The sequence below is a fragment of the Nematostella vectensis genome, chromosome 4 (genome assembly GCF_932526225.1).
Source record: "Nematostella vectensis chromosome 4, jaNemVect1.1, whole genome shotgun sequence".
NCBI lineage: Eukaryota > Metazoa > Cnidaria > Anthozoa > Actiniaria > Edwardsiidae > Nematostella > Nematostella vectensis.
Window position 1 is genome coordinate 2,842,579 of NC_064037.1, and position 24,447 is coordinate 2,867,025.

The window sequence follows — 24,447 nt, forward strand, 5'->3', positions numbered from 1 at the left end:
TTTTTTTAATGAATATACATTCATAATATTCAGGGGTTTCTTTCAGGAATGTTTTCCTTTTTCTATGTTGCGAGACTATCTTATTTGTTGCTTAGACTCTTCTTATTTTACCTGTACTAAACCGGGGTTGTGTAGATGATAGAGGTGCAATCATGCAATCTGGCACACGTCCATTGGCTGATAAAACACCCGATACAGTTAATTCATTCATCGAATAGTTTAAGAAGATTTGCGGTCTAAGATTTCCAGACTTCTCCAATGGCATCCTTTTTATTGTTTCATTGCCTGTTCTTTTCCCCCCAAACCACTTATTTGTTCAGTTTTGCTTTGAATAGTATATTGTTGGCAAAACAAGGGTTTCAAAAGAAGTTTTCTTATTATAAAATACACAAGACGCACGGATGTCCAACCATGAAACAGTGGCCGATTTCTACAAGAAAATTTGAGCGTACATGATCTATCTATGTAGATTTATCTATTTAATTATTTTGATAATCAATCATTAAAATAGCGAATCAACTACTTGAAATTACACTTATAGCATAGTCACCTTAGCCCTTTACTTGCTAGCAGTCCTGTGGTTTTTGGTGTCTATGAGAGACTGGGAAGAGTAAGCTATTTTTCGCGAAAGGAGTCCCGCAAGGGACCTTTACGTGACGGTAACGTCTTGTTTGTTCTTTGTATAGCTCCACGAGAAAAAAGAAGTCCCCAACGCCAAGGCTCGTTCCCATCTGATGGTAACTACAACATACTCATTTCATCCTATTTTGTGCCAATCCTCTGCCCGCCAAATAAGAAATCCCATAAACCACTGCCCGCCAAATGGGGCATCCCATAAACCACTGCCCGCCAAATGGGACCCATAAACCACTGCCCGCCAAATGGGACATCCCATAAACCATTGCCCACCAAATGGGACATCCCATAAACCACTGCCCACCAAATGGGACATCCCATAAACCACTGCCCGCCAAATGGGACATCCCATAAACCACTGCCCACCAAATGGGACATCCCATAAACCACTGCCCGCCGAATGAGAAATCCCATAAACCACTGCCCGCTAAATGGGACATTCCATAAACCACTGCCCACCAAATGGGACATTCCATAAACCACTGCGCACCAAATGGGACATCCCATAAACCACTGCCCGCCAAATGGGACATCCCATAAACCACTGCCCGCCAAATGGGACATCCCATAAACCACTGCCCACCAAATGGGACATCCCATAAACCACTGCCCGCCAAATGGGACATCCCATAAACCACTGCCCGCCAAATGGGACATCCCATAAACCACTGCCCACCAAATGGGACATCCCATAAACCACTGCCCGCCAAATGGGACATCCCATAAACCACTGCCCATCTAACCCATTTTTGGTCTTAGAAAGGATGTCTCATTTTACCTAAATCTTGTTCTATTGAATGGCTTTTCCCAAAGTTCCCATATGCGTGAAGGGATTTTTCTATCGTTAACTTAAATAGTGTATTCAGACAACTGCTTGTTCTCGTGTCCTTGAAATTGACGTGTCATTTGTTATCTCATGTCAGTTTACCATAAACTCTTTCAGTTTGTTACTGTAATACATTCGCGACGAAGGGCGGCCAGTGCAATCCCAGCGATCATAGCGCACCTTGTGACTGCTTGGTAAACTTCCGCGGTGATCGCTGCGAAAGCTGTACTCCAGGATACTGGGGGTTTCCTGACTGCCTACGTAAGTATATGTGATTCCTTGGGACTATTACCGTATTACCGTGACTGCATGGGGCTATAGAATGTTTTCTAGCTATTGGCACGGTGTGATGTCTCTAAAAATACAAGAGATTTAGAAAAACTGTAAAATATTATCATCAAGCGCGTTAGAGGCAAAATCCTTCGAAAATAAAATTGATCTCTTAAGTCTTGCATAAAAAAAAAACTTTTCTTTCTCATGTGTCCATGTACCCTATTTAGTGGGAATGCCTGCGAGGTCGCTGGCCACTAAATAGATAGACGTTCGAGGCCCTGGAACCAGGGGTGTCCATATGTAAGATGAAGCGAGTGTGGGTTACATGAAGCGAGTGTGGGTTACATGAAGCGAGTGTGGGCTAGATGAAGCGAGTGTGGGTTACACGAAGCGAGTGTGGGTTAGATGAAGCGAGTGTGGGTTAGATGAAGCGAGTGTGGGTTACACGAAGCGAGTGTGGGTTACACGAAGCGAGTGTGGGTTAGATGAAGCGAGTGTGGGTTACACGAAGCGAGTGTGGGTTAGATGAAGCGAGTGTGGGTTACACGAAGCGAGTGTGGGTTAGATGAAGCGAGTGTGGGTTACACGAAGCGAGTGTGGGTTACACGAAGCGAGTGTGGGTTAGATGAAGCGAGTGTGGGTTACACGAAGCGAGTGTGGGTTACACGAAGCGAGTGTGGGTTACATGAAGCGAGTGTGGGTTACACGAAGCGAGTGTGGGTTACATGAAGCGAGTGTGGGTTACATGAAGCGAGTGTGGGTTACACGAAGCGAGTGTGGGTTACACGAAGCGAGTGTGGGTTACACGAAGCGAGTGTGGGTTACATGAAGCGAGTGTGGGTTACATGAAGCGAGTGTGGGTTACACGAAGCGAGTGTGGGTTACATGAAGCTAGTGTGGGTTACATGAAGCGAGTGTGGGTTAGATGAAGCGAGTGTGGGTTACACGAAGCGAGTGTGGGTTACATGAAGCGAGTGTGGGTTAAATGAAGCGAGTGTGGGTTACACGAAGCGAGTGTGGGTTACACGAAGCAAGTGTGGGTTACATGAAGCGAGTGTGGGTTAGATGAAGCGAGTGTAGGTTAGATGAAGCGAGTGTGGGTTAGATGAAGCGAGTGTGGGTTACACGAAGCGAGTGTGGGTTACATGAAGCGGGTGTGGGTTACACGAAGCGAGTGTGGGTTACATGAAGCGAGTGTGGGTTACATGAAGCGAGTGTAGGTTACACATAGCGAGTGTGGGTTAGATGAAGCGAGTGTGGGTTACACGAAGCGAGTGTGGGTTACACGAAGCGAGTGTGGGTTACATGAAGCGGGTGTGGGTTACATGAAGCGAGTGTGGGTTACATGAAGCGAGTGTGGGTTACATGAAGCGAGTGTGGGTTAGATGAAGCGAGTGTGTGTTACATGAAGCGAGTGTGGGTTACATGAAGCGAGTGTAGGTTACACATAGCGAGTGTGGGTTAGATGAAGCGAGTGTGGGTTACACGAAGCGAGTGTGGGTTACACGAAGCGAGTGTGAGTTACATGAAGCGGGTGTGGGTTACATGAAGCGGGTGTGGGTTACACGAAGCGAGTGTGGGTTACACGAAGCGAGTGTGGGTTACACGAAGCGAGTGTGGGTTACACGAAGCGAGTGTGGGTTAGATGAAGCGAGTGTGGGTTACACGAAGCGAGTGTGGGTTACACGAAGCAAGTGTGGGTTACACGAAGCGAGTGTGGGTTACACGAAGCGAGTGTGGGTTACACGAAGCGAGTGTGGGTTACACATAGCGAGTGTGGGTTACACGAAGCCAGTGTGGGTTACACGAAGCGAGTGTGAGTTACATGAAGCGGGTGTGGGTTACATGAAGCGAGTGTGGGTTACATAAAGCGAGTGTGGGTTACATGAAGCGAGTGTGGGTTAGATGAAGCGAGTGTGTGTTACATGAAGCGAGTGTGGGTTACACGAAGCGAGTGTGGGTTACATGAAGCGAGTGTGGGTTACACGAAGCGAGTGTGGGTTACATGAAGCGAGTGTGGGTTACATGAAGCGAGTGTGGGTTACATGAAGCGAGTGTGTGTTACATGAATCGAGTGTGGGTTACACGAAGCGAGTGTGGGTTACATGAAGCGAGTGTGGGTTACATGAAGCGAGTGTGGGTTACATGAAGCGAGTGTGGGTTACATGAAGCGAGTGTGGGTTAGATGAAGCGAGTGTGGGTTAGATGAAGCGAGTGTGGGTTAGATGAAGCGAGTGTGGGTTACACGAAGCGAGTGTGGGTTACATGAAGCGGGTGTGGGTTACATGAAGCGAGTGTGGGTTACACATAGCGAGTGTGGGTTACATGAAGCGAGTGTGGGTTACACAAAGCGAGTGTGGGTTAGATGAAGCGAGTGTGGGTTACACGAAGCGAGTGTGGGTTACATGAAGCGAGTGTGGGTTACACGAAGCGAGTGTGGGTTACATGAAGCGAGTGTGGGTTACACGAAGCGAGTGTGAGTTACATGAAGCGAGTGTGGGTTAGATGAAGCGAGTGTGGGTTACATGAAGCGAGTGTGGGTTACACGAAGCGAGTGTGGGTTAGATGAAGCGAGTGTGGGTTACACGAAGCGAGTGTGGGTTAGATGAAGCGAGTGTGGGTTACACGAAGCACGTGTGGGTTACACGAAGCGAGTGTGGGTTACATGAAGCGAGTGTGGGTTACACGAAGCGAGTGTGGGTTAGATGAAGCGAGTGTAGGTTAGATGAAGCGAGTGTGGGTTAGATGAAGCGAGTGTGGGTTACACGAAGCGAGTGTGGGTTACATGAAGCGGGTGTTGGTTACATGAAGCGAGTGTGGGTTACACGAAGCGAGTGTGGATAACATGAAGCGAGTGTGTGTTACATGAAGCAAGCGTAGGTTAGATGAAGCGAGTGTGGGTTACACATAGCGAGTGTGGGTTACACGAAGCGAGTGTGGGTTACATGAAGCGAGTGTGGGTTAGACAAAGCGAGTGTGGGTTAGATGAAGCGAGTGTGGGTTAGATGAAGCGAGTGTGGGTTAGATGAAGCGAGTGCGGGTTAGATGAAGCGAGTGTGGGTTAGATGAAGCGAGTGTGGGTTAGATGAAGCGAGTGTGGGCTAGATGAAGCGAGTGTGGGTAAGATGAAGCGAGTGTGGGTTACACGAAGCGAGTGTGGGTAAGATGAAGCGAGTGTGGGTTAGATGAAGCGAGTGTGGGTTAGATGAAGCAGGTGCCTCTTGCTTACTAACTATCACTCATTTTCTATTTCAGCGTGTAATTGCAATCCTGAGGGCGCGACCAACCTCGTGTGTGACCAGTCGACCGGACGGTGCCCGTGTAGGACGCGAATTCGCGGCAAAAAATGCGACCTCTGCCCACTGGGACATTTCAACTTCCCCAGGTGCAAAGGTATGTGGAGTTTGGAGGACTTTTACCCTGTTGATGGTGGACAAGTATCGGGGATCCCTGTGGTGTTAAAAAATTTATTTGCAGAATATCATGAAACTTGAAGTCGTATGCTTTTCTGGCGCTCAACGAACGGTGCCATAACATTATTAACGGACATATTTATGACATACATATATCGGGAGATTTCATAGCTACTCGGTAGGGACAAATAGCAAAAGAGCAATTCTAATTCGTGCGTATTTTCTTGCTTATCACGTATAATAGCAGTGAAAAGGATATTTTTTTCAGCCTGTAACTGCAACACGGCTGGATCTCACAGCTTCATGTGCAACGAGTTGACCGGCGAGTGCCCTTGCAAAGACAAGATCGCGGGAAGGCAGTGCGACAGATGTCTCTGGGGATTCTTCAACTTTCCAGACTGTTGGTGTAAGTTCCGCTGAGGATTCGAAAAGAGGGGGGTTTGTTGCCCGCTCTCTTTTCTTTGCACCCTCGGCCCAGCGCACCTCGGCCTTCGCGCGCACAGGTTTCCCAATATTCGAAAATAAAACATTTCAGAATACCCCACAATGAGCGCCGGCTAGCAGGCTAGGTTAGGCATGCTAAGGGTCGGGCAACTTGAGTCAAACCAAGAGAGCATAAGATAAAAGAGGGACACTTTGGTATTACCCGCGCGCCATGTCGATTCCGGATCTGGCTATTTTTAGTAACCACCACCCCATCACTGCGCGTGAGGATTTGCTCCTTTTATTTTGTCCTACTCCCCCACGGGTTGCGTGTTGTTGTTTTGCCAACTCGATAAGAATGAAAAGAGATCATGTAAAATAACCCGGAAAAAGAAAACCATACGACATACTACCACAAACTACGAGAACTGTCATGTACAAGAGACTTTTTTTTTACAAGAGAAGTTCTATCAGGCATATTCTTGAATGAAAGTGTTTGGATTCAATTCTCTACAAAAACAAGAGTGAAAATTGTATTTGAGAAATTAAACGAAGCGCGCTCGTTTGAACTGAATTCGCAAAATTCATCACTTCGAAACCTCCCTAATCCTCCGTTATTTTTCGTTTTGTTCTAAAAAATGGCTAATAAATAGGCTGTATTTACTTCAATGGTGTGTTTTCGGCCAATTTTGAACTCTATTATAGCTTAATGGCTTCTCTCTATGGAGCTCTGCACTCAGTGATGAGTGACGAGGACAGCTTGCCTAAGGCAAGTCCCTTTTATTGTGCGCGTTAAGTATTATTAAATGTCGAAATTTGGCACAACTAGGACTAGTAGGATATTTATTATAGACACGTGTTAACCTTTCAGGGTGCGACTGTGATCCGCTGACCACAAAAGACGAAATTTGTGACAACACGGGCTCATGCGTCTGCAAGGACAATTTTCAAGGGCATCGCTGCCAGAAGTGTATGACGGGATACTACGGATTTCCACTTTGTATAAGTAAGCAAATCGCCATTAAAAGCATGTTTTAAAAACTTTCTTTAAGGATACCGTAGACCCAAGCGGTAATTACCCCGATCGTCCCGGCAAAATCGCTCGCGCTCGCGTCGGATTAAAGCAAATGCCAACAAACTATATATCAATTTAAAGCTTAATGATTGTATTTTCCTCCTAAAATAATCATTTTATACGCGCTTAATTTTGAGTGCTTTTGCCTGATCCGAAGTGCGAAATCGACCATTTTAAACATGCGAATTATTAATACACACCAAAAGCGCGTAACCTCCCGGGATCTGCTTTATATCTTTCGTCATGTACTGAACTGACAAACCGTGTCTACATTTGACGTCACACAGCCCCGTTGATTAATAATCAAGGGTCAAAGTTAGGCGTGGAATAATTTTGCTTCTTTGGCTACAACGCGCTAATTAAGTCCGTAGCAAAAAAAGCTATTGATTATCCGCGGCACGGTGTGACAGAACAATATCTATACTAGACGCTTGCCAAGTTGCGCAGGAATCGGGCGGTTAGAAGTGTACCTTTAATTCACATATTTAGAGTAAGATGGGGTGAAATTTGATTGCGAGATATCGGGGATTGAAGTTGTGTAAACATTAGAGGCAGCGTGACAGTAATGACAGACGAAGAGTAAATAGAGCCGCGTATGGCAACCAATCACATTGCATGCTCTACACGCAGCGGGAAAACTCTTAGGCGCTCAAATGTCATGTCGCTAGTCGTGCAAGTGAAGGAAGATGCCTAGACCGAAGCAAGCTTGCACCGAGGTAAAGAAGAGCGCGGAAAACGTAAAAAGACCGCGAACGGAGACAACTCTATGTTTTGGGCTTTCTTCCTCGCTTAGCCTTCTTCGAAGGAAGCCAAGGATTCTTACTTAATCTTGGCGGAGTTTACAACTATGCAAAATTTAGAGTAAACGCATATAAAGTTGATATAAATACGGATAAATCTCGGATAAAATTAGAGGGAAAAGCCGTAAAACTAAGTTCCCCGGATGTTGATCGCGGGACTTTGAGCTAAGTAAACAGGATTATGGGATTATTGACGCCTTCGAGAATAACGCTAAACTCGTTCGAATTCGGTTTTTCTTGAATATCTGGCGGAGTATTTAAGATTTTGGTGGTATTTTTGCTAACATCTAGAGTGTGCCTATTGTCATCGAATGGCATAATAAAAAAATTCACCCGAAATGAAGCAATTTGGGTCTACGGTATCGTTAAGAGAACTGTGAATACATTGAACCTAAGTTGAAATCGTTAACAGCGACGTTCTCGAACTGTGTTCACTGATATTCTTGCCGAGTGCGCATGCTCGAATCGGGTTTAGTGATCACACCCGTGTGAACGAGACCTTACTGTTTTACTGCCTCGTTCTCATTTTGTTGTTTCCTCCATGCAGAGTGCGCATGCTCGAACTCGGGTTTCGGAACGTGCGGCCAATACGGGGAGTGTATCTGCAGGCCTGGTTACACGGGCCGTAGCTGCGAAAGCTGCGCCAAGGGCTTTTATGGGTTTCCACACTGCACGGGTGAGTACGGGCTATCAGAAAACGGGATACCTGTGGTGAACTCGATTACTGTGGCAAGTACGGGTTATATGTGATAAGTATGGGATATCTGTGGTAAGGATGGGCTACTTCCAGCGAGTACGGGTTACCTGTGATGAGTATGGGATGCCTGTGGTGGAAATGGGCTACTTATAGCTAAAACGGGTTACCTGTGGTAGTACGGGCTACCTGTGGTGAGAACATTCTATGGTGCCTTGTTTTGTGTGAATCATCTAATTATCTTGCTTTTTTTCTCTTAGCGTGTAATTGTAATGTGCAGGGCTCTGAGAGCCAGTCATGTGACCAGGCGTCAGGCAAATGTACGTGCAAGAAGAATGTAATTGGCTGGAAGTGTGACATGTGTGCAAAGGATCTAGTATCCTTCCCGGCATGCACAAAGTGCAATTGCGATCCCGGGGGGACGGTGGTCCTTCCGGGGCAGAGCAAGGTCGGATGTTTTGGCGCCAAACAGGTAACTTACATCAGCTAGCATTCCTCTACACGCATGTTGATATCATAAAGACAAAATGGACGTACAAGTGTGGAAATCTGACGACAATAGCACAAATGCAACATTCATTTATGGCCGAATTCGGTGTTGCGCGACTTTGGCGAATCCCTTTTCTCGTTTTAGTCAATCAACCATTTAAACCAATCGATGGCTTTTATTTTTTCACTACGCGTCATAAACCATTTGACTGCACACAGTAAGGGATTGGTCACGGTGGTATGATTGACTTCGCGCTATTTTAGACGAGAAATGGGTTTGAATTCTCGGCGATCGCGCAACAACGGATTCGGCTACAAAAATGTATAGTGCATTGAGTGGAAAACAATCAGAACATTGGGGCAAAGGATTGCCGGTTTGTGCAATTGAATGTATTCATGCTTTATCTATCGACAATATGCGCTAACGAATGCGTCAATTTGCCCTAATGAACAGCAAAAGGTTTATTAACTTAAAGGTATAAGATAGGTTTGACTGAACTTAACCTTTAACAAGCCGCCTCTGTTCTCGGTCAGAGCTGCATGTGCAAGATGAACGTACAAGGAACCCTTTGTGACCGCTGTCGCTTCGGTTACTTTAACTTCTCGGCGGAGAACCCTTCTGGGTGCACAACCTGTGGCTGCTCGACCCGCGGGACCATGGCGGCAATGCGCGGTTGTCATCATGTGACCGGAATTTGCAGCTGCAAAAACTACGTAACCGGAAGCAAGTGTGCCACGTGTCGCGACGGATTCTACAAGCTGTTGTCGCATGATATTTTTGGCTGCAGAGGCAAGGCCTGATAAAGAGAACTGTCTTACTATATTACTCTTCCATATGTTGTATGTCTTAAAAAGCTATTCAGGCCTACACTGATGGACACCCTACACTGACGGACACCTTACACTGACGGACACCTTACACTGAAGGACACCCTACACTGACGGACACCCTACACTGACGGACACCCTACACTGACGGACACCCTACACTGACGGACACCCTACACTGACGGACACCCTACACTGACGGACACCCTACACTGACGGACACCCTACACTGACGGACACCCTACACTGACGGACACCCTACACTGACGGACACCCTACACTGACGGACACCCTACACTGACGGACACCCTACACTGACGGACACCTCACACTGACGGACACCTCACACTGACGGACACCTCACACTGACGGACACCTCACACTGACGGACACCTCACACTGACGGACACCTCACACTGACGGACACCTCACACTGACGGACACCTCACACTGACGGACACCTCACACTGACGGACACCTCACACTGACGGACACCTCACACTGACGGACACCTCACACTGACGGACACCTCACACTGACGGACACCTCACACTGACGGACACCTCACACTGACGGACACCCTACACTGACGGACACCTTACACTGACGGACACCTTACACTGACGGACACCTTACACTGACGGACACCTTACACTGACGGACACCTTACACTGATTGACACCTTACACTGACGGACACCTTACACTGACGGACACCTTACACTGACGGACACCTTACACTGACGGACACCTTACACTGACGGACACCTAACACTGACGGACACCCTACACTGATGGACACCCTACACTGATGGACACCCTACACTGATGGACACCTCACACTGACGGACACCCTACACTGACGGACACCTCACACTGACGGACACCTCACACTGACGGACACCTCACACTGACGGACACCTCACACTGACGGACACCTCACACTGACGGACACCTCACACTGACGGACACCCTACACTGACGGACACCTCACACTGACGGACACCTCACACTGACGGACACCTCACACTGACGGACACCTCACACTGACGGACACCTCACACTGACGGACACCTCACACTGACGGACACCTCACACTGACGGACACCTCACACTGACGGACACCCTACACTGACGGACACCTTACACTGACGGACACCGTACACTGATGGACACCTTACACTGACGGACACCCTACACTGATGGACACCTTACACTGATGGACACCTTACACTGACGGACACCCTACACTGATGGACACCTTACACTGATGGACACCCTACACTGACGGACACCTTACACTGACGGACACCTTACACTGATGGACACCTTACACTGACCGACACACTACACTGACGGACACCTTACACTGATGGACACCTCACACTGATGGACACCTTACACTGACGGACACCTTACACTGACGGACACCTCACACTGATGGACACCTTACACTGACGGTCACCTTACACTGACGGACACCTCACACTGATGGACACCTTACACTGACGGACACCTTACACTGACGGACACCTTACACTGATGGACACCTCACACTGCTGGACACCCTACACTGACGGACACCCTACACTGACGGACCCCTTCTATGTCAGACGCCCATCATTTCAAGTCCCTCGGTTGTCCAGCTGACTGACTGTATCTAATTCTCCATTTCTCCCAGAGTGCCGGTGTAACCCTGGTGGATCAGCTAGCCACGTGTGTCACAAGGGGGGTGGGGAGTGCAAGTGTTTGCCTCAGATCCACGGGAAGCACTGCAACAAGTACGTATCTGTGAACCGTCAGGCGGCGCGCTTGCGCGCTAGACCCCGCGCCACGCATTACTTTATCTATTTCGCGTACCAACCTCACCTTACCACGTGTTTTTTATCTTCTTCAACAAGATTTCAAGTAACTACTTGCGTTATCTTTCTAGGCTGACTGCCTCGGCACGGGTGTACATTCCAGACTTGCACCATATCAAAGCAGAACTAGAAGAAGGAGTTGAGAGTGATGGGTTCCCTGTGTTAAGTGGATCTGACAGCAATAAATTCCCAGGGTTTTCTGGTGCGGGATATGTAGTTCCTGCAAAATTTACAGTAAGTATTATGCACAATAAAATAGAGGAGCAGGAGCGGAGAAGCGAGGAGTCTGGTTTGCGTTTGGGAGAGAGACTGATTGATGGTGAAGATTCAGTTGGGGGAAGTTTTTAAAAACAGGGTTAAGTTATAGGGTTTATAAAGTTATTAGTGCTTTAGGTTTTAAATGTTATGAGGTTATGGATTTATAGGATAGATGTTATTATTATACGGTTATAGGGTTTTTGTTCATTTTTCTGAAGTTGTCACATGGATGGATTGCCGCTAGTGGCCGTGATGGCCTAGACTCGTACCCAGGCGCCAAACTGAGAAGAAAATAAGAAGTAAATAAGAGAAACATAATTTATGCACGGGTTGCCTGTGTTGATTAACTAGGCGCACGGTGCCGTGTGGGTTGCCTGTGGTCTAATAGTGTTTTACCCAAACGGGACCGCGCGCGTCTGGTGATGGTCGGTTTTATGCTTTGTTAATGTAAACTTGACCCCGACTGTCCACACTATGGCTCCTTCTGATGATCGTTTATTGTTTTCGCAGGAGTTTTCGGTGCGTATCGCTGTCCCACGCACGAGCACTTACAGAATCATCTTCCACTATGCGCTAGACTCTCTCAGAACGGTCAATGTCGACCTACGACTGTCTGTTGAAGGTAAGCAGGCAAACAACAGTAACGTTACAACTAGTCACGCAATACAAGTCAGGTTATGACTAGTCACACAATTACCACCGTACACCATTACCCACAGTACCCTTCTCCCTGTTCGTCTAGGGGCCCCTATTGTACCCACAGTACCCTTATACCGACCGCCTTCTCCCTGTCTAGGAGGCCTTTTGTACCCACGGCACCCTTATACTGACCGCTTTTTCCCTGTTCGTCTAGTGGGCCCTATTGTACCCCTGTTTGTCTAGGGGGCCCTATTGTACCCACGGCACCCTTATACTGACCGCTTTTTCCCTGTTCGTCTAGTGGGCCCTATTGTACCCCTGTTTGTCTAGGGGGCCCTATTGTACCCACGGCACCCTTATAATGACCGCTTTTTCCCTGTTCGTCTAGGGGGCCCTATTGTACCCACAGCACTCTTATAATGACCGCTTTCTCCCTGTTGGTCTAGGGGGCCCTATTGTACCCACAGCACTCTTATAATGACCGCTTTTTCCCTGTTTGTCTAGGGGGCCCTATTGTACCCACAGCACTCTTATAATGACCGCTTTTTCCCTGTTCATCTAGGGGGCCCTATTGTACCCACAGCACTCTTATAATGACCGCTTTCTCCCTGTTGGTCTAGGAGGCAAGCCTATGCACACGATGACTACCTCGTTCCTACCATCGCGCGATGGGAGTGGCGTGCGTAACAAGCTGTACACTGCCGAGTCTAACGGGCGGTTGGTTGAGGTGGAGCTGAACAAGGGCGTGTGGATCATCTCGATGACAAGCACGAGCTCCGACTTGCTTATGGTACGAGCAACGTTCACACAACTTGTGGATAGTACCCATGATGCGTCTTGAAGAGAGGTTGTTGACAGGTCTGATAAGACTCATATGAGCTTTTTTTCGTTAAGGTTGTTTATCGATCATACCAGCGAGTGGGAATATATCCCCCTCCCCTTTTTCCGGACACACAGACACACTTAAACACAGCTGCGTCAGCCTTGTACAATATCGAAATTATTCACTTCCTAGGATTACGTCGCCCTACTACCGGAGGAATACTACAAGGCGCCACTCCTGCACCAGTCTCCCTCGGAGCCATGTCTAGCGAACGTGTACTACGACAAGCATTGTTATATGTACACTTACTACACCGACAACAATACTGACACTATCCCTGGTATGTGTTCATCTTTATCCCCGGTATGTACCAGGATCGTCCACGGTATTGTCAGTCCAAATGTCCGGTATCTCCCAGTCGCCATCACGGTTAAATATCTTTGATATTACATCACCAGTCACAGTGTTTCAATCCATATCCCCGGTATGGATCAATTCATGTTCTCGATATGCATCAATCCATTTCTCTGGTATTAGTCATTTCATATTCACGGTATGTGTCAGACCATATCCCCTGTATGTGTTGGTCCATATCCCTTGTATGTGTTAATCCATATCCCCCTTGTGTGTTGGTCCATATCCCTGTATGCGTTGGTCCATATCCCCTGTATGTATAAGTCCATATCCCCTGTATGTGTTGGTCCATATCCCCTGTATGTATAAGTCCATATCCCCTTTATGTGTTGGTCCATATCCCCCTTGTGTGTTGGTCCATATCCCCTGTATGTATAAGTCCATATTCCCTTTTTGTATAAGTCCATATCCCCTTTATGTGTTGGTCCATATCCCCTGTATGTATAAGTCCATATCCCCCTTGTGTGTTGGTCCATATCCCCTGTATGTATAAGTCCATATCCCCCTTGTGTGTTGGTCCATATCCCCTGTATGTATAAGTCCATATCCCCCTTGTGCGTTGGTCCATATCCCCTGTATGTATAAGTCCATATCCCCCTTGTGTGTTGGTCCATATCCACTGTATGTATAAGTCCATATCCCCCTTGTGTGTTGGTCCATATCCCCTGTATGTATAAGTCCATATCCCCTGTATGTATAAGTCCATATCCCCTGTATGTATAAGTCCATACCCCCTTTATGTGTTGGTCCATATCCCCTGTATGTATAAGTCCATATCCCCCTTTATGTGTTGGTCCATATCCACAAAATGTGACAGTCAATATCTCTGGTATGTGTCAGTTCATACATGAAGTATCTGCCGGTTGCTAAACTGCGCGCCCTTTTTTGCAGGAATACGTGGCTTTCTTAGCGTTGGAAGCCTCAAATATTTTGATGATGATCGTTTCGACCTTCAAAGACCTGGATTCGAGTACATGGCAGCATTAGGGAACGCACAGGTATTCCAAAAAAGGTTAAGCCGTAGCAAAATAGCAGATATTTGGGGAAGATATAGCGATGAAGGCCGGAGCGGGCTTGCGCATGGGGGAGAGGGACCCCCTCTGGTTGTTTTCGAAAAAAACATTTTCAATAATCTGCCCCCTGCAGCGATACCAACACGTTTGCCTACAGGAGTGATGGCGTTATCCTAAATGTCATTGTTGTTGATTGTTGGTGTATTGTGTAGGTATATGTGTTACCAAGTAGGTATATGTGTTACCAATACCGCAATGTTCTGTTGTGTTTTAGGTCAATGTGTACTACTACATACGTGTTACCAATACCGCAATGTTCTGTCGTGTTTTAGGTCAATGTGTACTACTACATACGTGTTACCAATACCGCAATGTTCTGTTGTGTTTTAGGTCAATGTGTACTACTACATACGTGTTACCAATACAACAATGTTCTGTCGTGTTTTAGGTCAATGTGTACTACTACATACGTGTTACCAATACCGCAATGTTCTGTCGTGTTTTAGGTCAATGTGTACTACTACATACGTGTTACCAATACCGCAATGTTCTGTCGTGTTTTAGGTCAATGTGTACCACTACATACGTGTTACCAATACCGCAATGTTCTGTCGTGTTTTAGGTCAATGTGTACTACTACATCCCTGTGCCGCATCCTGGCAAGTATGCTTTGGTCATCTCGTATTTCCAGCCACAGAGAATAGTCCACCGCATTTATGTCTACCATAACAAACGGCAGGGCGTACTAGAAGCCCAGCCTTGTCAGTACCAGTTCGCCTGCAAGCAGGTAATGAGGTCCTTCCCGTCAGACTTAACCACTGCATGCGTTGCACTGTATGACGGGGTGTAAGTTCCGTGAAAATACCAAAACTCAACAAAATGAAAAAAAAACGCAGAACCACATCGACGTTTTGCAAAAAGAACCTAGCCGCTTTGTTTTAAGAAACCGACACGCAAAACCCCACCAAAAGACCGCACTTATTTTAAGACAAAACTGCATCACCGCAACCCCTCCTCCGGTATACCCCAACTTCAGATTATGAACTAATAGTCATTTTCTTTTAGTTTCATGTACTTGCTTTTTGCTTTTGTTTTATTATGTTTATTGTTTCCCTTATGATAGGTTGTGCTAAGTGACCGTAGTCAGGTCGTGGAGTTCGACATGACAGCCGATATCTACAAAAACAAGATCTCGATTGTTGCGTTCTCAGCCGCAAGTATAGGGCTGGTGAGTTTAGGAAAATTCTTACGTTTTCGTTCTTGTGGTTTGAAATGAGTTATTTCTTTCCCTGAGTTCCCCATTCTTTTTCTCGAACTCCCTTTGCCTTTATTACAAGCAGGCGCGTACACGGGGGGGGGGGTGCGCGGTCACCCCCCTTGGCGGCCAAAAATTGGGTCATTTCTTATTAAGGAATCTTCAAATACTACGCTTTTTCCATATCGAAACACGCCTGATAAGACTTTCTTTACCCTCGAAATCCCAGGCTCGATATGTCATTAGGGGGGCTTTTCATCGTGAAACATTTTTACTTTTACTTAGCCTTTTCGTTATATTTTGCGCCAGATCTCAGTGACTGCGATACCGATAGAAAGCTGGGACATCTTGTATTTGAAGCCTTTCCTCCGTTGTTCTTCCTACCTAAACAAATGCGAGGCCTCTACCTACGACATGCCCAAAGACGCAGTGTGGCTTGTCTCTGATGTCCCTAGCTCCCGGGCAGACAAGGTAACTCTTTGGTGTTTCCATGCTCAAACAAGGGCGTTTTCCATGTCTTCTGTTTGTTTTATGTGGTTATTTAAAAAACGGTTTGCATGAAACTTATTCCTGTTTATGTGAATCCTTACTGGACTCGCTATCAAGAACCAGTCTTTACTTGAAACTAAATTAAGTTGTATTGATGATTGCTTAACCGTTTTGAGTGTTGCGATTACAAATTTAGTGTATAGTGTGATAATAATAACAATGATAATTTTATTATTAGAATTAATTCTACTAAGCAGACGTGGTGGGTTACAAACAATCAAGTTTTAAAAGGGTTGTTCTTTTTTGGCAACATTTAACTTATTCTGTAGTCCATTTTTAGTGTTAAGGTGCGGCTGCAAAGCAGAGGTCGTGGTATCCATGAGAATATCAACAATACGCTATACCGTAACAGGGGCCCTGTTGCATCACAGTCTCTTTATTTATCTTGTGTCACTTTGTCTGGCAGATGAAAACCCCTCTTAAGGGAGTGGTCAAGTCACGTGGGAAGTACCATGTGATCATCCATTACAAGCAGCCGGGTGTACTCCGTGCGCTCGGTAGTGTGCAGATTACTTCTGGGGTAAAGCCGCTGACCGTTGATGTCACTTTTGAGTTTTGCGCCACGGATAGCGGTTGCAGAGTTTTGGTTCAGTGGCCTGGTGACGAGAAGGAGTTCGACGCTGGTCGGCTGTCCCTGAACGTCATCTCGATGAAAGAAACATCTGTGGTACGTACTTCACGAATGACGAAGAGATTGGAAGTTTTGCGGTATTGTAGATCTTTAACGCGAATTAATTATTAACTTTTTACTGTTACGATCAGAATTCTAGTTTGGTTGAGATTAACTCCAGTGTCGTACGAGATTTACGCGAGTGCTTTGCAGGACTTACCCGAGTACTATGCGAGTGTTGCCCGAATGTCGTGCGGGATTTACTCGAGTGCTGTGCGAAGTTTAATGGCGTGCTTTGCATGACTTACCGAGTGCTGTGCTAGTCTCACCCGAGTGCTATTCGAGACTTCCCCGGGTGTTATAAGATTCTCCGAATGTTGGTCGAGTCTTATTCGAGTGCCCTATGAGTCTTTTCGTGTCGCAAGTTGCTTTTTCGGGTCTTGTACGGGTATGTACGAGATTCTCAGAGTCTTCATATACGTACGAAAACTATAGGAGTGCTCATCTCGATGCCGTGCGATAATTGTCTTTCCAAGTGTTTTATGAGCCTTGGTCAAGTATTGATCGAGTACTGTCCTTTCAGGTTTACGTGATTTTGGTCCCGAGTGCGTCATACGATGAGTCGATACTCAAACTCCACCACAAAGGCGATGTCAACGACTTTATCAAGTATTGCGCGACAAACCACTACCATGTCACGCACTCCGGGCGTCACGCCCGCCTCTGTCGTGACTTCGTATTCACACTGACGCTTAACTTCAATGGCGCGCCCTTCCCTTGTGAATGCGACCCTAAGGGAGCGCTTGATGCCAGCTGTAGTAAGTTTGGAGGGCAATGTACATGTCGGCGGAACGTGGTAGGACGCAAGTGTGACCGCTGTATGGCTAGTTACACAGGATTCCCAAACTGCCGCAGTGAGTTGACGGATAGCACACCATATTCCCTTTGCACATTCAGCCGAGTGAACACTTATTTTTTTTCTTTTCGACAGAGTGCGAATGCAGTCCTGTAGGGTCGGTGTCACCCGACTGTGACGTCACAGGGCATTGTACCTGCACCCGAGGCTTCGGCGGTCGCAAATGTGACAGGTGTGCGTCATATGGTTACTATGGTTACCCAAACTGCAAAGGTGAGACATAATCTGTTGCCACTTTTTATTCTCCCTTGAAAAGGTGACCCCTTTTGTAGCCGCCCTTTGACGGCTTTTGAGCACTCTCTTTGACCACCCCTCATCTAAGATCAACCGTTGTCTTATTCTAGGGATACCAGAGGTCCTTTGCTCATTGAAGTTGTCCTTTGATAATAACAATGATAATTAATTTTCTACTAAAGCGTTATTCCAGCGTGTAGACAAACAGGGGCTCCTTCGTTCCCACTCCGTCCCCTCTTAAGTCTAATATGGGACCCCCCGAGTTATCCTAACGTTTTAAGCTGCAACAGAGGGCCGTTCTCTGACCTTCCCCTCCCCCCTCAAGTCTAGTACGTGACCATTTGTGTTATCCTAGCAGCCTTATCGCGACATCACCTCCAATTCTAATACGTGGTTTTTTTGTGATACCCATCGTGTAATACGTGATTATTTGTGATACCCAGCGTGTAATACGTGATTATTTGTGATACCCAGCGTGTAATACGTGATTATTTGTGATACCCAGCGTGTAATACGTGATTATTTGTGATACCCAGCGTGTAATACGTGATTATTTGTGATACCCAGCGTGTAATACGTGATTATTTGTGATACCCAGCGTGTAAAACGTGATTATTTGTGATACCCAGCGTGTAATACGTGATTATTTGTGATACCCAGCGTGTAATACGTGATTATTTGTGATACCCAGCGTGTAAAACGTGATTATTTGTGATACCCAGCGTGTAATACGTGATTATTTGTGATACCCAGCGTGTAAAACGTGATTATTTGTGATACTCAGCGTGTAAAACGTGATTATTTGTGATACCCAGCGTGTAATACGTGATTATTTGTGATACCCAGCGTGTAAAACGTGATTATTTGTGATACCCAGCGTGTAATACGTTATTATTTGTGATACCCAGCGTGTAATACGTGATTATTTGTGGTACCCAGCGTGTAATACGTGATTATTTGTGATACCCAGCGTGTAATACGTGATTATTTGTGATACCCAGCGTGTAATACGTGATTATTTGTGATACCCAGCGTGTAATACGTGATTATTTGTGATACCCAGCGTGTAATACGTGATTATTTGTGATACCCAGCGTGTAATACGTGATTATTTGTGATACCCATCGTGTAATATGTGATTATTTGTGATACCCAGCGTGTAATACGTGATTATTTGTGATACCCAGCGTGTGATACGTGATTATTTGTGATACCCAGCGTGTAATACGTGATTATTTGTGATACCCAGCGTGTAATACGTGATTATTTGTGATACCCAGCGTGTAATACGTGATTATTTGTGATACCCATCGTGTAATATGTGATTATTTGTGATACCCAGCGTGTAATACGTGATTATTTGTGATACCCAGCGTGTAATACGTGATTATTTGTGATACCCAGCGTGTAATACGTGATTATTTTTTGATACCCAGCGTGTAATTGCGATACCAGGGGCTCTCTCAGCACGTTTTGTGGGAGCTGGGGCCAGTGTCAATGTCGTATGAACTTCGAGGGTCTCAAATGCGACCAATGTCGCGTCGGGTACTATGACTTCCCGCGCTGCAAGCAGTGTGGGTGCAACCCGGCAGGAATCCGTCTGTTGCCAGGGCAACAAAATACATGCGGCAACGGAAATGACGTAAGTAAGATCTTACAAGGGGTCATCTAATGCCCAATAATTACCAGGGCAACAAAACATGTGGAAATGACGAAAAAGGTTATAGATAGTGTTAAGGATAGTGGAAAGGGTCAGAAGCACTTTCGACCCATTTTTTTTTAATTTTGAATTGATTTGGTAACAAATAAACTACAATTTCCAAAAAGAATTTTCTTTCTATCTCAAAAGAATCGCGAGTTACAAGAAAAGTTCGTTTTCCGTCTAATATAGACATAACACGAAAGGTGTCAAAAATCCTTTAATCCTTTTAAGACACAGGATCCCATAACTAATTTGGTGCTCGTTATCCGGGAGTTTTCAAATCTGAGGTGACACAACACAGCGTTATTATAATTTCGGTGCCACTCTCGCGTACTTCTCAAACTATAATTCCTATGAGCATTTATTATTATACTGTGACTCCATCGACTTTTCCGACTTTCAATGCGGTAAAACCCAAAGCGAAATCTAACCGTAATCCGTGGCTATCAACCATCATATCTGGACAAAAATTGATCGTTCACGTATTGAAAGATTTTTAAATGAAGCGAATATCATTTTACCCTAAAAACCAGAGGCTCCGAGAGTTTCTCGAGCGAAGCGCCCTCTAGCATACTTGGAAAAGCGGATATTCAGCCTCTGGAAGCCAGGGTGATATCATTTATCTCGTGGATCCAAAGAAGCGAGAGCATTTTCGGTAACTTGGGGAGTTGCAGCACCACCTTTTGTTTAGTGGCCTTAGCCAAGTGGCTTGCCTTCCCTTATTATCTCGAGGTTTCACGCTTTCTTTTTTGCTCACTCTCTTTGACGCATTTCATGTCTTTCCCATGGCTTCCCACTGGATGTGATTTGTGATGAGCTACAACGCAGGCACGAAGAGTTCTCAGTGCTCATATTACGAGCTCCCCGTGAAAAATAGGAAGCCGTATCCCACCAGCGGGAAGCTTGTTGGCGCTTGTGTTAATGGTGAAGAGGGTAGTGACAGATTGCCTCTTAATCCTCTTATGTTTACTTAGCTTTAGCGGCGAATTACTCTGCTATGAGTTTTTGCTCGTGCTTTAAGAAGCTATTGGCACAACACAATTTATCGTAAAGAGTTCATGTTTGAAACATTGTTTTAGTCGATAACATGAGATTAATATCGTGTCTGCGATTTTAGAGAGTCCTTCCTTTTGCCAAATTATAAACTGTTATGTAACGAAGATCGGGTATCACAACGTCTTACGACTTTGAAAATCATTTCCTTTCGAACAAAACAACCAATCAAAATTCGCAGACAAGACTTTGGTGTTTGTTATGTGCTGATTGATATTCTGCGTTTGAGCCGGTTTCACGTGGTAACCCTGTGGTCCTATAACTCGATATGTAAACACCACTTGTTTTGTCAGTTTTCGGGGCGCGCTTCATACCGTATAAACAAATCACTAAATGTAGATATATGGTAGCATTCTACATTTATTCACCTTTAAAACGATATATTATTCGCAATATTTCGTTAAGTATTAGCCCGTCAAGGCGCCGGTCGACGACCCTTTCCACTATCCTTAAGCAACTTTAGACCGCTTTATTCCCGTCCTTGAGCCTTGCTGTATTATACCATCTACCTTCCTCTTCGTTTTTTCTCTTTATTGCTTTTCAAATTACTACACAAAATCTTCGACAGCATGATATAGAATCACCCAGAATCAGCTAAAATTGCACATGTTATGCTGATAATGGCTATTCTTTTTTTATTATAGACCAAGTGCACATGCAAAGAGAACGTGCAAGGTGCGGAATGCGAGCAATGCAAGAGCATGCACTTCGGCCTAAGTATTTTCAACCCTAAAGGATGTCGGTCCTGCGGATGTAATCTGAATGGAACTTTGGGAAGTATAGGCGATTGCGATAAGGATCATGGGAGATGTAATTGCAAGGCTCACGTGACTGGCCGGGAATGCGGGCGCTGCGCTGATGGTTACTATGGCTACCAAGCCGCAGACACCTTTGGATGCAAACGTAAGTTCTTGAATGAAGATATTATGGGGACATATGATTTTTTAATAAAATATACCCGTTCGTTTTCGTTCTTATTTCAGGCATGTTAAATCAATGAATTGATTTTGTTTCTACAACACTTTTTTATTGTTAACGCTTTAAAATCCGTTTTGTTTAAGAGACAACTTGAAAATAATATCCATACGTCTGACTCTTGATTAACAATGTTTGACGAGATGTATCCCTGTTGCTCCGTAGAAAAAGAATGCTATTATTGCTCTGAAGGTTTGATTAGCGACCATTCAGCACTCAGTGGTACCTCTATCGAGCGGCAACCCTCAGGGTCATGAAAGGTGGCTGCTTTATAGAGGGAGCCACATACAGGCTGGAAAAGCCTTTTCTTTTCATTTCTCGATTAGCCCTAATGTGATGTCACGACCGCAGGTTGTAACTGTAAAGTCGGGAACTCATTTGGCTCATACTGTGACGGTTTCACTGGCCAGTGCGCATGCATGTCAAATGTAGGAGGCATTCATTGTGACAGGTAAGTAAGTGGGACAGATGTTTCCTGGAAAGGTAACGAAATTGGTATCAAGTGACAAAATGTTCTGTCTACATTGTTTAGCGGTTCTTGACATATCGTTTGCTTTGTCTGGCTGTTATAATCTTCTCTGAGGTGATGTGTGGACAGTGCAAGCTGCCACAACGCTTTTAATGAGAGCCAAGCAAACCGAAACAAGATGGACGAAGCGAGAGAGCGGTTAAACTGATAGATAGCACGTGACTCGTAACAATGACATTAACAGACTAACAGTAGGCTAGAATGGGATACATCTGGCGGGTGATGGAAACACATCTAAAATTTTCTACACAATACAACGCAGGCTGCAGTCAGATATTCCTCTCGCTAGTTAGACATTATTCATGTTAATTTGTTTCTTAATTGCTTTTATCGCTAATCTCATGTTTGTCTCAGATAAAAAAAATGTTTTTATTATTACATTAGTAAAGCAGCTTAAGGATAACTATCTGCTCCCAAGCTGCCAAGTATTTAAGCCATGAATCAAATGTTGCCCAGCGGGTAGAGCATGTTACTAAAGGCCATCAATTCCCAGCGGATATGAGATTTTTTCCAAGTTCCTTCTGAATGTGCAGTTGGTAACCTAACTCTAAGTTTCTAAAATTAATCCGTTATGTTGTCATTTTGTAGTAAATAAATTAAAGCTGTTTTCTCTTGATGCTTTACCCTTTAAGATCGATAAATCATGGTTCTTTCTCTCCAGAATTGAAAATAACAAGGCCTACAGCCCGGATCTTCACCACATTAAGTTCGAGTTTGAGGACGGGGAGACGGACAACCAGATACCAGTAGCCGTCTACCACAACACCATACAGTTCCCTGGCTTCTCTGGCGCAGGCTACACTGTACTGGATGCCTACCAGGTACACATCATCATCATTATCATCATCATCATCATCATTATTATTATTGTCATTGTTATCGTTATCAGTACCATCTTCAACACCGCCATCAACTACCATCATTAGAATCATCACTACAAATATCACCATCATAATATCATCGCCAACAAAACACAGCAATTAACATCATTAACATCACGCGCATCACCACCGTCATCTCTTCCATCACCATCAACACCTCCCTGTCTAATTGAACCCAGCTCTGTTTAGTAGAACTTCTGCTCCTCATCATTGTCTTTATCTTGTTCCTTTACACAGAGCCGGATTCACATGATGATAGACATTCCACGCACCACTCAGTATCACGTTATACTGCACTACACACTGAGTCAAGTTCGCCCCGTAGGGGCCCTGATCACGTTCACCCCTACTCTCGAGTCAGGTGAGCACTTAATGCCCCTCTCTCAACACCCCTACTACGCTCGTTAGAGCCTACCTGACCAAGTTAATTCTTTAATTTTGGTCGGGCAATCATATAACACCCCTCTCTCCCCTCCCCTACTACACTCCCTAGCCCCCTCCCTGATCAAGTTAATTCTTACATTGGAGTCAGGCGACCATATAACACATCTTTCTCCCTCCCTTCTACCCTTCTAGCGTGTCTGTTATTTGTATTGCTCACTCATCTATTGTGTGTTTGTATTGGAATACAACTCACCCATCTAGTGTGTGTTTGTTTGGTTTTCGTCAGGGTTTTTCCCCTTAGGACCCGCCAGTCAACACAAACTTGGTGTTCGTTTCAAATCCACGGCCACGTGGTCACACACTCTGGCCCAGTACGTCACAGCCAAAGATAGTAAGGGTCGTCCCATAGAAGTTCTGCTAAGCAGGGGCAAGTGGAGGATGTCAATGGGTGCGAGTACTTCCACTATTCAACTGGTACGTGCTGCAGGGCCGTAGCAAGGTAGCAAAGGATGGGGCACTAGGGGCACGTGCCCCCCCCCCCAATATTTAAAAAAATTATAAGAAAATGACTAGTACGGGCGTGGCTGTGTCCCCCATTGTTTTCTTAATGTTTCTGTATTGTGCCCCCCCTCCCCAATTCTTTGAGGACTGCTACGGCTATGTGCTGTAGAAACTAAAAGAGAAAAAAAAAGAGAATTTGAAAAAATCAAGAAAGAGACAAGCATGATTTTTTTGGGGGAAAGGCCCATTAGTTGTTCGGATTTAAGAGTTTAAGGTTTGAATCAAGGATAATTTGTCTTAAGAAGTTTTTAGAAGTTCTAAAAGTGATAAGTGATTCCCTCTTCTTATCACTCTAGATGAAAAGCGTAATATCAACCTGTATTAGTGCGATTT

At 45.4% G+C, this 24,447-nt stretch overlaps 1 protein-coding gene across 1 annotated transcript in view; it reads left to right on the plus strand.

Moving 5' to 3' along the window:
- LOC5511542 (laminin subunit alpha-5) overlaps positions 1-24,447 on the plus strand; it is a 31,679-nt gene that overhangs the window by 1,298 nt on the left and 5,934 nt on the right. Inside the window, exons 3-28 of the mRNA XM_048726696.1 lie at positions 687-737; positions 1,580-1,723; positions 4,991-5,128; positions 5,417-5,554; positions 6,443-6,577; positions 7,994-8,122; positions 8,401-8,612; positions 9,164-9,419; positions 11,138-11,237; positions 11,390-11,552; positions 12,087-12,198; positions 12,836-13,005; positions 13,231-13,378; positions 14,344-14,450; positions 15,088-15,252; positions 15,589-15,693; positions 16,030-16,191; positions 16,676-16,936; positions 17,463-17,793; positions 17,871-18,008; positions 19,466-19,671; positions 21,429-21,687; positions 22,111-22,210; positions 22,950-23,109; positions 23,407-23,530; positions 23,840-24,027. Of these exons, the coding sequence (XP_048582653.1) occupies positions 687-737; positions 1,580-1,723; positions 4,991-5,128; positions 5,417-5,554; positions 6,443-6,577; positions 7,994-8,122; positions 8,401-8,612; positions 9,164-9,419; positions 11,138-11,237; positions 11,390-11,552; positions 12,087-12,198; positions 12,836-13,005; positions 13,231-13,378; positions 14,344-14,450; positions 15,088-15,252; positions 15,589-15,693; positions 16,030-16,191; positions 16,676-16,936; positions 17,463-17,793; positions 17,871-18,008; positions 19,466-19,671; positions 21,429-21,687; positions 22,111-22,210; positions 22,950-23,109; positions 23,407-23,530; positions 23,840-24,027 (4,202 nt within the window). The remainder of the gene's footprint in view (positions 1-686; positions 738-1,579; positions 1,724-4,990; positions 5,129-5,416; positions 5,555-6,442; positions 6,578-7,993; positions 8,123-8,400; positions 8,613-9,163; positions 9,420-11,137; positions 11,238-11,389; positions 11,553-12,086; positions 12,199-12,835; positions 13,006-13,230; positions 13,379-14,343; positions 14,451-15,087; positions 15,253-15,588; positions 15,694-16,029; positions 16,192-16,675; positions 16,937-17,462; positions 17,794-17,870; positions 18,009-19,465; positions 19,672-21,428; positions 21,688-22,110; positions 22,211-22,949; positions 23,110-23,406; positions 23,531-23,839; positions 24,028-24,447) is intronic.